This window comes from Pezoporus occidentalis, unplaced genomic scaffold (assembly GCF_034315485.1).
Source record: "Pezoporus occidentalis ecotype Australia unplaced genomic scaffold, CSIRO_AGI_Poc_V1 ctg178, whole genome shotgun sequence".
Taxonomy (NCBI): Eukaryota; Metazoa; Chordata; class Aves; order Psittaciformes; family Psittacidae; genus Pezoporus; species Pezoporus occidentalis.
Window position 1 is genome coordinate 859,910 of NW_026913618.1, and position 14,421 is coordinate 874,330.

The 14,421-nt window shown below is 59.1% G+C and overlaps 1 protein-coding gene across 1 annotated transcript; it reads right to left on the minus strand.

Moving 5' to 3' along the window:
* Window positions 1-9,229: 9,229 nt before the first annotated feature.
* On the minus strand, window positions 9,230-13,992 carry AQP8 (aquaporin 8). Its single transcript, XM_062614695.1, has 5 exons — window positions 13,451-13,992; window positions 11,889-12,015; window positions 10,970-11,184; window positions 9,828-9,962; window positions 9,230-9,492 (listed from the first exon to the last, which is right to left on the minus strand). The coding sequence occupies exons 1-5, from the start codon at window positions 13,702-13,704 to the stop codon at window positions 9,450-9,452; spliced, it is 774 nt and encodes a 257-aa protein (XP_062470679.1). The 5' UTR covers window positions 13,705-13,992; the 3' UTR covers window positions 9,230-9,449.
* Window positions 13,993-14,421: the final 429 nt, after the last annotated feature.

A 14,421-nucleotide genomic window follows, 5' to 3' on the forward strand; every position in this document is an offset into this window, starting at 1 on the left:
CTTCTGCCTAAGAGCTCATCTCAGTCTCCCCTGGGGCAGGTTAAAGCCATTCCCCTTGGCCTGTCCCTACATCCCTTGTCCCAAGCCCCTCTCCAGGTTTCCTGCAGCCCCTTCAGGCACTGGAGCTGCTCTCAGGTCTCCCCTTCAGGAGCCTTCTCTTCTCCAGGCTGACCCAGCCCAGCTTTCCCACCCTGCAGCTTCAGAGCAGAGCTGCTCCAGCCCTTGCAGCATCTCTGTGGCCTCCTCTGGACTCGCTCCAACAGCTCCACGTCCCTCTTGTGCTGCTGCCCCAGAGCTGGACACAGCCGCTGCTTTGTCACCGACTTACGGCTGCGGCTGCAGCATCACCTCCCTCAGCTTGGTTGCTCCTCTCCAGCAGGTCCAGCAGTGCAGGAGTGAGCTCCTGTTTGTGGTGGCTTCGCTCCAGCGCTGGAGCTGCAGGGATGCTGCTCTGTAACACACAGCATGGAGCACTGGGGGGGCCCAGCAGCACTCGGACCACAAACGTTTCAAATCAGGCAGAGCTGGGGAGGAAAAGCAGTGGAAGAAGATAAAGCACTGGAAGGTGAGAACAGCCCACTTGTTGATGGGTTTCCAGAAATGATTTAAATTAAAAAATGGGAAAAAAAAAAAAAAAAGCCCCAGGAAGACTTGCTGCTAATTTAGAAATCAAAAGAACTTCTGAATGGAAACCATTTGCATGAGGCTCTTCACACCTCTCTAACTAAATGACTGGGGGTTGGTTTTGGATGGCAGCACCTCAGCTGCTGCTGGGTTTCAGTTACCCCAGAGGGTCACAGGTTGGAGGGATGGGGATGCTGGCATCCTGTTGTGTCCCCTGGTCCTGCCCCAGGCACTCACCATCAGCCGCAGCATCGGTCGGTCATTCCATCCCTGTGAGGTTTAGTTCTCCCTCCCTCTGCTCCCTCTGTGTTTGTCACTCACATCGCACCGGTTCCATCTGCAGGAAGCTGTCACTTACTCTCTGGCTCCTCCAGCTCCTTCCTGCCCCTCGGAGCATCATGCATGACCCATCCGCTGCCCTTGGGATGCTGGAGGGGATCCAGGTCCAGGGGCACAAAGCACCAGAGAAGCCCCTGTTTCCCAGGGGATCTCTGCTTGTTTCTGTGTGTGGATGCCAGGCCATGGCCAGCCCAGCCCCAGAGCTGCTGCAATGAGCTCAGGTGAACACAATCCTCATCACCAGCACTGCTCACATAGCGGTGACACAAGGGCAGGGTCTGTGCTGGAGCAGCTTCCCCAGCTCTCTCCCTGCGTTCCTCTTCCCAACCTCTCCATGGAACCCAGTCACTCCCACACCATTAAGGGGGAGCAGTGCGATGTCACCCGGGCTTTCCCAAGCATCCTGCCTGCCCCTGGCACAAGTGGAAGGTTGAATCCTCAGCTCAGTCTGGACCTCATCCACCAGGATCCTGAAAGCTCCCTAGGGACCAACGTTTGGCTTGTCAAGAGCCATCCTTCTCTTTCCCCCCTTCATTCGAGGTGGAATTTCCTCCCCTGACATGACCTGCTGGATGTCAGTGGGTATCTGAGCATAATTAAATCCCGCTGCTATTCCCAATGTCCTCGGAAGCCTGACCCAGTTCTGCTGCATCCCAGTGAGGGCAGTGCCGTGGGGGGCTCTGACTGCTCCAGCCCTTCCCTGGGTACCACCGCAGGCCTGCGGGTGACCATCAGAGAGGGAGAGCTGCTCGCAGGGGAAACCCCACCTGCGGGAGCCCCCAGCCGTGTCCCCCCGGCTGACATGGGATGTCACCGCTGCCATGGCAACGGGAGAGCTGCAAAACAAAGGGAGAAAAGGAAGAAAGGGGAAAAAAAGAGGAAAGGAGCTGGGGAGGGGATGCAGAGGGAGGGTCGGTACCCAGAGGCCATCCCTAGCCCGCAGGGACAGTCTCCAAGCAGGGGGATGCTCATCAGTGTGTGCACCATGGTGGAGAGGACCCAATCCAGCCCCCATGCCCTAGCCCAGGTTTGGGAGGCTCTGCAGAATGGCAGGGGGTTCCCCATACAGGAGAGGGGATCCTGGGGCTGGGAACCAGTCACCTCCCCAGTATTGGCCCAGCATCACCCATGTCAGACACTCAGAACCCAGGAATGGTCAGTTCACCCTGTCCCTGTCCCTCTGCGACCACAGCATGAGAGATTTGCTCCATGTCTCCGTGTTTTTCCTAAATCAGTGCCATGTCCCAAGTCACGACATTGTCCTAGGGCCTGGAGTTGGGAAATAACATTGGGGATGGGCAGTAAAAGCAGAGCTGGGGCAGATGGCAGCCTGCAGGAACAGGAGAAACCTGTGTCGGTGAAAGATGTTCTGCAGCTCAGCATCCTCTGCCCAGCCCTCCCCTGGCCTCTTTGCAGAGCATCACCAGGACCATTGTGGCTGCCCCATCCCTGGCAGTGCTCAAGGCCAGGTTGGACGGGGCTTGGAGCACCCTGCTCCAGTGGAAGGTGTCCCTGCGCTGGCAGGGGTTGGAACTGGGTGAGCTTCAAGGCCCCTTCAACCCAAACCAGGCTGTGGTTCTATGCCCGAGCTGCCAAACCCCAGTGACAGGGACCATGGTCCCTCAGCTCCCAGCGCTGCCGGTGCCCTGCACCATCCTTCCCACAGTGGTTGTGAAGAAGAGGAAGAAGCCACGGCAGCACCAAGGCTCCGATTGCTCCTTCATTAGCAGCCGATGTGCCTCTTTATCAGCCCTGTGCCTCTCTGTACAATGTTGATCATTTTGATGGAGCATTTGTTTTAATTTCCCAAATGAGGAAGCAGTCTTGTAAATATTGTGCAGTAATTAAAATGGCTATTTGTCGTGCAGCATTCCGCCTGCTGCCAGCACAGATCCCATTAGCATTCCCCTTCCGCCCAGCCTCTGCTCCAGCCGGTCCTGCTGCTCCAGAGAGATCCTTCATCCTCGTGCCTCTCATCCAGGCAGTGATGCACAGACCGGGCACATCCACACACATCAGTCCTGCTGCTGAGACTCCTCGTGCTCAAACCCAAACGAGGGTTTGATGCCCTCCAGAAGCTGAGAAACCCAGTGAAGAGCAGGAGAACCTCTTGTTTCTGAAGCCAAACCCATTCCTTGGGGTCTTTGGCAGCAGTGAGATCAGCCACTATGGGAACAAGGGAATAACATGGGGTCTGAAGGAGAGGGGTGCCCTGGGTGCAGTGACCCCTTTGCCAGCTTGGACCCCAGGATGGGGGGCTCCTGCCTGCTTTCTGCTTGGCTTGGGAAGGATGGCACCTGCCCGAAGGATCGTGGTGGTCCCGCATCATGCCCAAAGCATCCCAAGGGAGAGGTGAGAAGCTCATCGGGAACTGCTCTTCTCCTTGGGCTCCCAGCCCCGCCATGGGGCCAGGAGGTGATTTCAGCCCATTTCAAGAGCATAGGCTTGTGTCTGTGCAAGGGGACATTGTCCCAAGGACAGCACATGGTCCCAGCAGAGCCTATGAGCAGCACCAGTGACCTTGGAGGAGGACATGGATGGGAATGGGGTGTATGGTCATGTGTGTGGTTATGCAGTCGGCTCTGCAGCCCCTGCATGGGGCTGTGCAGCACGAAGCTGCAGCCCAGTGAGGGAACAAGAGGCTGTGCAGGGCTGGGGGGGGGGCAGGAATTTCTCCAAGATGGTTCAAAATCCTCATCCCAGGTCTCCATGGTGACCAGGAGCTGTGCACAGATGGAGGGCAGGCAGTGGACATCGCAGTGCTGGGGACCACAGAGTGCCAGGGACATGCTATGGGGTGCAGAGGAGCCCCATGGCTTAAAGAGTGGGACCAAGGGCTCCTCCACCACCTGCACACACACCAAGCCTTATGGTGGGGGTCTGAACGCAGACTTCTCCCCGCTCTGCGTGAGCGCAGGTCAGTGTCTGAGGCTTTGCCTTGCGTGTTTCTGTTCATTTCCTCTCCACAGGCGTTCACAGCGGCAAAAGCTGCAATAAACCACAACCAACTGGAAATAAACATCAATCCAAACGCATCTGAAACCCCTCCAACGTGGAATCCCTTCAGCTCCACGGTGCTGGGGGAAGCGGGGCTGAGCGTCACTGCGGGTGCAGAGAGGAGGCTCCGCTCCCCCAGGAGCCGGGGGCAATCGGGGATCCGGAGGTCCCGGCCCCCCACACCGCCCATAGGATGTCAGGAAACCCAGGAGCCACGTTCCTGTGGGCTCCTCTCCAGAGAGCCCGAGTGGGCTGGTGATGACAGCGAGAAGAAATTGAAGATCGATAAAATGAGGAGCTGGAGCAGAAGCAGGGGGTGGGAAGAGGAGGGATCACCCCTTCTCACCCCGTTTCCTCCACCAGCCGTGCTCCAGGGCCTCTCCCACTCTGATGTGGGGGGAGCCAGGTTTGGGAGTGCTTTGGCTCCCAAAACCATGATGGAGAAGGTGTCACCATGAAAGACCCCAGGTCTCTGCCTGTCGTTGCTTGCAGCAGCCCCTGGAGCTCGTTGTGGTGCTGGGGCTCTGCTCTGTGCTCTGATGCAAGTCAGGGGGAGGCTGCTCCGGCATCCGCACCAGGTTCTTGGGCAGCAGCAGCAAATGCAGCAGCAGAGGATGGTGCAGTGATTGGGGCTGCACACAGGGAGGGATGTGGCACACGGGGAGGGATGTGGCACACAATGAGGGATGTGGCACACGGGGAGGATGCTGTCCAGCCTTGGGGGCCTCAAGCCCTCGGGCACAGGAGGGCAGGATGCTTCCTCCTGCCTGGACCCCGCTAATGGCTTCGAAAGCCTCCCCAGAACACATTTCCACTCCCACTCCCTTCTCCATCGCCTCGCTCCCGTCTCCTACATGCAGATGCCAGCTCACGCGCGGCACCGGCTCCGCACGTCATCGCCCACCTCCGCTGTCCCCACGTCCCCATGGCAGTGCCCACACAGCACCCGGCAGCGGCGCCCCGGGGAGCTCCCCATGGCACCAGCACCCGGGCGGAGAGCGGGGGGCTCCCAGGGCTGCTGCAGGCACCCGGGAGATGAGCATGGGGTGGGCTGGAAGAGATGTGCCAGGCACAGCATGGGCTGCATGGGAAGCACTGCAGGGCTGCCGGTGGTGTGAGGGCTGCAGGAGATACAGGAGCTGCTGGAGACATGGGACATGCGGGACACGTGGGACATGAGAGAGATGCAGGAGCTGTGGACAATGCAGGAGATGCAGGAGCTGTGGATGATGCAGGAGATGCAGGAGCTGTGGACGATGCAGGAGATGCAGGAGCTGTGGAAAATGCAGGAGATGCAGGAGCTGTGGATGATGCAGGAGGTGCAGGAGCTGTGGACGATGCAGGAGATGCAGGAGCTGTGGACGACGCAGGAGATGTAGGAGCTGCGCTGCTCCCTGTTCCTTTGCAGCTCCTCATATAAGGCTATTGCTGCAGGTGCAATTTATGGGATTTGAAGATTTCTTTGCGCAGGCCGGTTCCAGAGCCCCCCAGTTTGCTCCCACAGGAAGGAGGGAGACAGGAGGAGCAAACTGGTGCCATGGGTCCAGCTCTGCCTGGTGAGGGTTAGAGCATCCTGCTGTGGTTCTGCCCAATGGAGAAAATGAGCTATAAGAACCCAGTCACCCTTCATTTCCAAGGCTGTGATTGCTGCAGCTGCAGGCTGCCAAAGCCTTTCCAGCAGAGCACAGTGAGGATTCCCAGATGCTCTCATGGGGCATGTTCTAAAAAGCATCCATCCATCACACTGTGCCGCAGCCACACTCCTGGCACCTTGTGCTGCCTCTGCTCGGGGATGCTGCTATTGTAAGAGAAGGCTTTGGGGAGCACCTTAAGACACCCCCAGTCCTTCTGAGGGGAGAATGTGGAAGGAAAACATCCGGGGGCTCTTGAATCCCTTGGCAGCGGGGTCAGGGGTAGTGAGGGAACAGAGAGGCCTTGTTCTGCCCACGGGTGAATGAAAAGGCTTTTGTGAGCCTCGCTGTGCGCATGGCCCTGCTGATTTCCTCTTGTTATGATCGCTGTTGTTGCTAACACACGGTTACTGCTGCTTCTGCATGTTCTTCCTCACTGCTTGGACCATCCCTGTCCTGGAGGTGAGCTCAGGGGTGCTCAGGCATCCCTGCGGTGGTGGAGCCGGCTCTCTGGCCATAAGGGTCTCAGTCCTGCAGCATAGAAACATGGAACCACAAAGTGGTTTGGGTTGAAGGGACTTTAAAGCTCATTCATTTCCAAGCCCCTGCCATGGGCAGGAACACCTTCCACTAGAGCAGCTTGCTCCAAGCCCCATCCAGCTCCATTCCTTGAGGAACGGCATTAGGACGTTTACCCCAGTAGCTATGTATTTCTTGTGCTGAACTAGAAGCACTCCAGCTGCACTTGGGTCTTCATCAGGAGCCTCCTGCATGGACAAACCCCAGCTGCTCCCTGCCATGGGTGGCACTGGGATGCTCACCTCAGCACGGCTTCTCCCCCCGTCGTGGTTTAACCAGGGTGTTTATCCAGTGTGGAAGAGCTGCAGCGTGAGGGCAGCCCAGACAAACATCCCATGGTGCTCTGCCCAGAGCACACCCTGAGTTTTGACATGTCCCCAGAGCGCTGGCACCAACCGCAGCCGATAACACCCTGGTGAGGATGTGCAGGATGGCTGCAGAGCCTTTGGGTGCCCTGGGATCCCCCCGGGGTCTGCATCCCTCAGGGGTGTGAGCATCAGGGTCCTGCCAGCCCGCACCTCACCAGTGTCCCCCCGTTAGGCTCAGCTGCCCCCCTGCCTGCTCCCAAGCAGCATCTCCACCCCAATGCATGTGGAAAGCCCAGAAAACACCAGGACGCATCCCAGCTCCGTGGCAGATCCATGTGCTGACAAACACACGGCGCAGACCCATGGCCAGGCCTGACGCAAATTGGATTGAAGGGGAATGAGATGTATTTTATGTCCTTAAAACACATCAAGTGCTTGGGAGTTAATTGGTATTTAATTAGCATAAATTAAGCTCTTTAATAATACTCCAGGAAAACAAGGCACTGTTACAGATGCTTTATGAAGAGTCACCCTGATGGATGAACCCCATGTGTGCTGAGCACAGCAGCAGCAAGACAGGGGAGCGCACGCAGCCCTGCACGGGACATCCTCCTTCTGCCTCCCTTCCCTGAGCCATGCGACAAGGGCTGATGCTCAGGAGCATCCCCACCGCAGTGGGATCATGGCCCTGAGACCCTGCACCCACCAGAAGCAGCACCCTGGGGTGCAGCAGGGAATCAGCTCCATGCAGAGGCAGCTGCAGCCACGAGCGTGTTTCCTGCACACCCTGGGGTGAGGCTTCCCCTCAAAAGGGGAAGGTGGGCACCCACCATGCCCATTGGACCCACAGCCTCAGTCACTCAACAGCCTGAGCAGGGCCCAGGACAGGTTGGGACCCCCCCATCAGCTCCCCATACCCCCAGGCTCTCTATGGGGAGGAGGCAGCGAGGTTGATCTTTGCTGGGTTTGGCACTTTTGGTGGCGTTGCCATGACAACCAACCCAGTGACATCTTCATGTGCTTTGTCTCCTCCTGTGGTTGCATCATTTTCCTCCCTCAATGAGCAGCTGCCTGTGCCCTGGTCACCGGGGCTCACGCTGTCCGTCGTGGGGGTACCACAGGGTACCACATCCCCCTGCCCAGCCCCTGTGGGCAGGGATGCAGGCAAACACCTCCCTGCGTCAAGGATGCTTTAATTCTGGCACTTCCTCACTTCAGCAGCTCCCCAACCTTGTCCTTTTCTAAATACAGACACATCTCTGTGCGTGTGTGTGCACGTGTGGGTCACCTCCCAGGCTGGGAAAATAGAAACCGAGCTGGAAATAGAGAGGAGACAGCGTGTAGGGCTCTGCCAGCCCCGCGGGGACACCGGGAAGCTGGGAACGTCCTCCCTGCCACAGCAACGGCTTCCCTGCCTCTGCGTGGAGCAGCCTGTGAGGAGAGGTAGGAAGCAGCTCCTCTATCCGGGGGGATTCCTCCCTCCAGATCTGCTGGCTGCAGGAGAAAGGGAGAACCCAGGGCCCAGCACATGGGTCCTGGCCCTGGAAAGATGCTGCTGCTCCCGCCTGCAGCAGCCTGGCCCATTCGCACCCACACCAGCCCTGTTCATGGATCGGGACCCCGCTACGGGGCTGGTGGGCAGCCCCATAAGGGGGACACGGCTCTCCCAGCACAGCCCCTTCCCCAGGGCACGCTTGTAGGGGCTGGGAAAGCCAAGGCCATTACCCAAGGTAGGTCTGCAGCATTTGGAGTGACCAAACCCAGGTGAGCTGAGGGGCTCCCTTCTGGGAGCACTCCCAGTGACACTGGGTGCTGGGGATGAGCAGTGGGGATGGGAGGGGGTCCCTATGAACCCCACCTGGGGAGCCCACACGATGAGTCAGGGCAGAGCTGCCGTTGGGGCCGGGTACTGCTGACGCAGAGCCCTGCGCTGGCTCCTCTCCCCCTGCCCACACAGCTCCATCACCCTCCTCCTGCCGGCTCCTGCTTACGGCAGCAGCTCCCGCTGGCACACAGCCCCTCCCCTCGCCCCCCGGGCCCAGCGCTCGTCCTGTGGCAGGGGATGATGGACCCACCCCGAGCTCTTGATGGCTGCATCACCCCCTGCTCCTCATGATGCTGAGAGAGGCCATAAATCGGCTGTCACCAAAGATCCCTCCTCCCATCACCCTCCTCTGTGGCAGCTTCTGTGGGCATCATCCTGGACCTGCTTGAGGAGTCACAGTACAAAATGAGGAGTGGGATCCCCTAGGGGAGCATCCTGGGTGCTGGAACGTGGGATCCCCATGGGCTGAGTGCTGAGAAGGGAGCAGAAACACGAATGGGAGACATGCAGGAGCCAGCGTGGAGCAGGGGATGGAGCCTGCCAGTGTCCATCAGCACGTTTGGGGCTGGGGAGCTCTCGCAGGCCCGTGCCAGGGCAGAGGTAACCACCTGCATCAGGGCTGGGAATTAACATTGTTGTTAAGTTCAAAAGTGATCGGTGCCACAGGGCCCCCAGGCAGGGCTGCATCACCTGAGCAGGGTCAGGCAGGCTCCCCCCGGGGTGTTTGGGAGCCAGCAGCTCTCACTGCCTGCACTAGGGAGCTGGAGATGCTGCCGGCCACAGCCACGCACACCAGAGCACAAGGGGATGGGCGCTGCGCACTGCCGGTGCCCCGTGGGACCCCGTGGACACTGGTGCAGGTCAGAGGATGCCCTTGGGGAGCTGGTCCTGGGGTGCAGAGGTGATGCCCAGCCCTGCTGCCAGCACAGGGATGCCCAGTTCAGAGCTGCTGCTTTCCATTGTCCCTGCAGCATCCAGGGAAGCATCTCCTGAGCTGGGGCTTGTGAGGAGGGGCAGAGCGGAGGTGGGATGGTGAGGAGCAGGACCAGGACCGGGAACAGGGTGGGCTTCACAGCGGCTGTGCTGAGCTGCACCAGCCCATGGCAGGTCAGTGACAACGGCACAAACACAGCCCCATGGCCAGCATCACTTGAGGAGCAGGCGGGTGCTCCCGTCACCAAGCAGGGTCCTTTGGGGAGGTAAAAGAGAGAGAAACCTGGGGTCAGTGCTTTTGCCATTGCAAGCACACAACAGAAACACAGCGACAAGGGCCCGGTGCCAGCCTAAGCCTGAATTTGCCCCACACCACAACACGGATGGAGCAAACACACGGATTAGGGCACAGATTGATGTCTCCCTGTCCTCATGAGAAGGAGAGGGGAAAGGAGTCTCCAGCCTTGGATATCTCCATGGAAAAGGGGTTGCTCACAGGGTGCAGGGCAGAGCCCTTGGGTGGAGGCATGTTGGGATAGGGGGACTCATCCTGCACAGCTCCTCTCTCTTTACCACCGCAGCATCACCTACCTCACCAGCGCGCTGACGAGGAGGGCAGCGACCATGGGCCCTACCCAGTAAACCCAGTGATAGTCCCAGTAATTGGCCACCAGAGCTGGCCCGAAGGCTCTGGCAGGGTTCATGCAGGCTCCAGACACAGCACCTCTGAAAGAGAAACCAATCAGCCACATCAGCCCTTGTGGGATATGGGACCAGCACCCGGCCTTTCATAGGGTGATGCTCAGGGCAGCAGCAGCGCCCTGGACCACCCATTCATGCATGGATGCTTGGTGCTCAGGTGGCAGCCTAAGGAGCTGCAGCACAGGGACCATCCCAACCCGGACAGCTTCTCCCCACCAGGCACCTGCCTGTGCTCATGAGGGCTCACCAGTTATAGGGGAAAAGCCAGCGCTGGGTGGAAGCACAAAGGCTGAGCCTATTCTGGGGCTAAGGAGGAGCTGGGCTCTAAGCAGGGGATGCTCGGGACCACCCCTTGGAGCGGGGCAGGAGGAGCAGCAGCGCTTAGAGATGAAAGGAAGCTGAGATGGGTAAATATTTGCCGCGGGGCGGTTGTGCAGCGGTGAAATCACAGCCCCGGATCCCGCTAGAGGGGGCACTGCCTTAACTAAAGAGCCCATTAACATGCGGGGCTGCGCGCTCGGTACCCGCCGCAGCGGCACCAGGGCCCGGCCGCACCGAGCGGGTGCGGATGAGCCCGCTCTGGGCTGCTCAGGGCTTCCTCGGACAAACACTGCCCCTTGGGTGCTCTCGCCCCATCGCAGGACATGCAAAGGCTGCTCTGGCTCCAGCGCAGCAGCTCCTCTCAGCACATCAGAGGGGCACCTGGGTCATTGGCAGCCTCCCCGGCTTTCCTCAGTTTCCCTTGCAGCAGGTCCTGTGCTGTGCTGCAAGGGGGCACTTCCCATCCCATCTGCAGGCACTCTCCCTGATGCAGGATGCAGCAGCCAGGATGGAGCAGGGAACCATGATGCTGAGCGCTATGAGCTGCCCCTGGCACCGCAGGACGCTCTGAGCACCAGCTCCATCCGTGCAGCCGATGGTCCCATCCTGACCCCTGCTCGGGGCACCCTGAGTGGTGACAGCAGTTGCAGGAGCAGACAGCACCAGCTGCCCGATGGGAATGTGCATGGAGATAGGGCTCACGAGCTCACCCTGCCAAGATGCTGACCGTGACCGAGAAGCCGATGCAGAAAGGCGCCAGCGGGGTCTTGGTCTTCCCATTGGCAGCGCCCATGCAGACCACGAGGACGAGGAAGGAGGTGAGGATGATCTCACCCCCGAGGACAGAGGGGACCTGATCGTCAGCTGTGATGATGGTGAAGGCTCCTCCGCTGGCGTTCCCGTACCGCTCGCTCGCTGCCACAGCCTGTGCGGGGACAGCCCTGGTTGCGCCTCCATGCTCCACACTGGGGGCTTTAGAGGCCACATGTGCTCACTGTCGGGACAGCGTGGGCAGCATCAGGTTAAAGGGGGACTGATCTCATGGCTTTGCTCCTGAAAGCCAGGCCTGAGCGAGTGTAAACTCATTACTGAGGGCTCTTAGCATCAACCCAGGTAACAATGACAATGAGCCAGCCCCGCTCTGCCTCACCCAGCCACTGAGGCGCCGTGCATGGGATGCCCGGGTGCGGGGAATGGGCAGCACCAAGTTCAAACTAACCCCAGAGCGCAGGCAAACACTGCGAGTGGAAATGGCTGGAGCTGCAGAGGCACCGTTCCGTGCACAACCCGTGCCCACAGAAACCTCTGGAGAGCAGCTGCCGGGGAGGAGGAATCACCCCAGATGTGCCCCCCCCCCGCATCTGCACGGCGCTGTCAGCCCCAAACCGCAGCGGGGGCGACTTGTCTGAGCCCTGCAGCCAGACTGTGAAAAAGCTGGAGGAGGAACCAGACACCCGAGCACCAGACAAGCCCCGAGCCCACACAGCAGCCTCCGAGCGTGTCGCCCTGTGAGCAATCAGCCTGCAATCACCCGCAGAGCCGAGCACTGGGTCCCCCTCAGCCTCCCCATCACACACACACTGCAGCTGGAGCCCCTGGGGGTGTCCCTGTACCCCAAAACATCCGTACCTTTGCCAGGCCGGCTCCTATGGCTGCTCCGCAGAGCTGGGAGACCCAGTAAGGGATGAGCATTGTGATGTTCAGCCCCCCGACCAGCCACATGGCCAAGGACACGGCAGGGTTCAGGTGGCCGCCGCTGTGAAGAAGAGAGGAGCATCAGTGCGGTGTTCACCCCTGGGGTTGAGCACTGCGCTCACCACGGGCTGGAAGCACAAAGGAGTCTTCAGCCCTTCCCATGGGAAGATGCTATGGACAGCAGAATCCGGACATCTCCTGTCTCTGCAGCAGCACCACCCTGCCTCCAGCACGCTCTGGAGCAGCTCCTCCAGGGGCACAGGCTCAGGGATCAGAGTCATTCCCTTTACCCAGAGAGCAGCCATCCCTGCCCTGCTGCGGGACGGGAGGCACGGATGGAGCTGGTACCCAGCCTGGCAGCACCACATCCCCACGGAGCTGTCGGGAGGGCTGAGGCCATCCCAGCACTGCAGGAACCCACTGGGACTGTCACGGTGTATCTCCCCCTGCTCCATGCCAAGGTGAAGGCACAGGGGTCCCTCTGCATCCCTGGCCACCACGGCCCCGGGAAGGGCTGGACCTCGCCTCCTTACCAGCCCTAAGACATTCATCTTGAAGACCCCATGCAAGACAAGCTCAGATACCTTCTAATTAAAAGAGATTATCATGAGACACACTTTAATGAACAAGTTTCATAACCAATCAGCCCTAATAATAATTGCTGGTGCAGCCGATGACTCAGAGTGTCTAGGAACCATAATCACATCTTATTCTTCAGCTGTAATTAAAGAGCCATCATAGGAGAGCAGGAAGGGGGGTTGGTTAGGCTGGAAATGCCTCTGCTGGACAGGGCTCTGGCTGCAAACACCCCAGGGATGGGCGGGATACCGGGAGCTGGAGGAGGACCTGGCTGCAGGTAAAGCCCTGGCTAGAGCACCAACCACCACCCCATCCACGAGCCAGTCAAGGGGAAGGGAATGAAACTCCACAGGGGCTGTTCCAGCTTCTTCCTTCAGGATAAATCTGTATCTTAGCATCAAGCAGCACATTGCTCAACCAGCAGGTTCATCTAAATACTGCTTTTGAGGTACTGAAGCCACTTGTAAGTGGAATCCAGGTTTCCTGCTGGTGAATACACAGGGGAATAGACTGCTCGGGTCAAAACGTTTTGCTCTGACATCCTTTTAAAGGGAAATTTCTCAGCTTTCCACAGGAATGCTTCAGCTTTGACCGTTTCTATTAAAAGGGGCTAAAAATAAAGGGTGGCAATCACAAGCCAAACAAACTCCCCCAGCCCCGAGGTGTTACCGGCAGCCATACCCTGTGATTCATCGCAAGGAGTGGGTTTGCCCTCCCCTGCCATTCCTCAGAGTGCTGCCGGGCTGCTCCTGGCACGTGTAAAAAGCCACCCAGTAACAGAGAGGCTCGATGGCAGCGCAGCGTTGCTGCAGCCACCAGTACATGGGCAGGGAGGATCCGACGGGCAGTGGGGCAGCACGCAGCATCTCTGCCCACCAGCAAGGACCGCGCAGCCCCAGGTACCAGCCTGCTCCTACCTGATGTCTCCCAGGACGGCGATGCTGAGCCCCAGGGCCAGCCCGTGCGCCAGAGCCGGCTGCAGCCTCCCGGTGCCCGCAGCGTCCTCCACCGACGAGAGGCAGCCGATGCAGACGAAGAGCACGGTGCCCAGCAGCTCGGCCACGCAGGGCTGGACCCGGCGCTCGTACCAGTGCGGCTGCGGGGGCTTGGCCTTGGTGTCCATGTCCAGCACCAGCTTCACCGGGTGGTGACTGCACCCAGCTGCGGCCATGGGGTGGAGAGCCCTGGGATGGAGCAGGGAGAGCCCTGGGGGCAGTCGGACCCGCAGGCACAGTGAGGAGATGCTGCAGAGCAGAGGCTTGAGGGACTGGAGCTGCAGGCTCAGGTCTCCAATGGGTCCTGGTGCAGGGACGAGGAGCACTTGTCCCACTGCAAGGCTGGCAGGCTCCCCCTGACCTGTATGAAGAGGTAGTGGATGGGAGGCTCTACAAATGGATTGGATTTGTATTGCTTAAAGAGAAGGGAAAAAAAAAAAAGGGCAATAAAAGGCGATAGCCCAGCCCCCAGGAATATGAAGCTCTTTATCACCGCCCTGATAAAAACTCCTTGCTTCAAGGTTCTGGGTTTATTTTTTCCCTGTGGGTATTTTCTATCATTGCCAAGAGCTGGGATGTGATTCTGTCCCCATTGCTGCCCATAGCAGGGAGACCTGTGTGAAGCCCTGCTGGCTGCCTTCACCAGGTGGCTTTTACCATGCCAAGAGGCAGCACGTGCCATGGGGACAGCAGCACTGTGAGAAATGGCTGATGTAGCTCTGGGGAGGGAAAATCCACTCCTGCAATAAATCATTCCCATACAGACCCATCACCAAACCCCTTCTACAGACCCCAGAGAGCAGGTGAAGTGCCTGATTCACTTCAAGTTACCAAAGGAGCCCAAACCACAGTGAAGGCTGGTGACCCTAAACCTCAGCCCAGGTCCTGCCAGA

Coding starts and splice junctions, on each gene's coding strand:
- AQP8 (XM_062614695.1), bottom strand. CDS start 13,704: ATGGCCGCAGCTGGGTGCAGTCACCACCCGGTGAAGCTGGTGCTGGAC. Junction 9,963..10,969: donor ACGGTCAGCATCTTGGCAGG/GTGAGCTCGTGA, acceptor TTTCTCTTTCAG/AGGTGCTGTGTCTGGAGCCT. Junction 9,493..9,827: donor CTCGTCAGCGCGCTGGTGAG/GTAGGTGATGCT, acceptor ACCTCCCCAAAG/GACCCTGCTTGGTGACGGGA.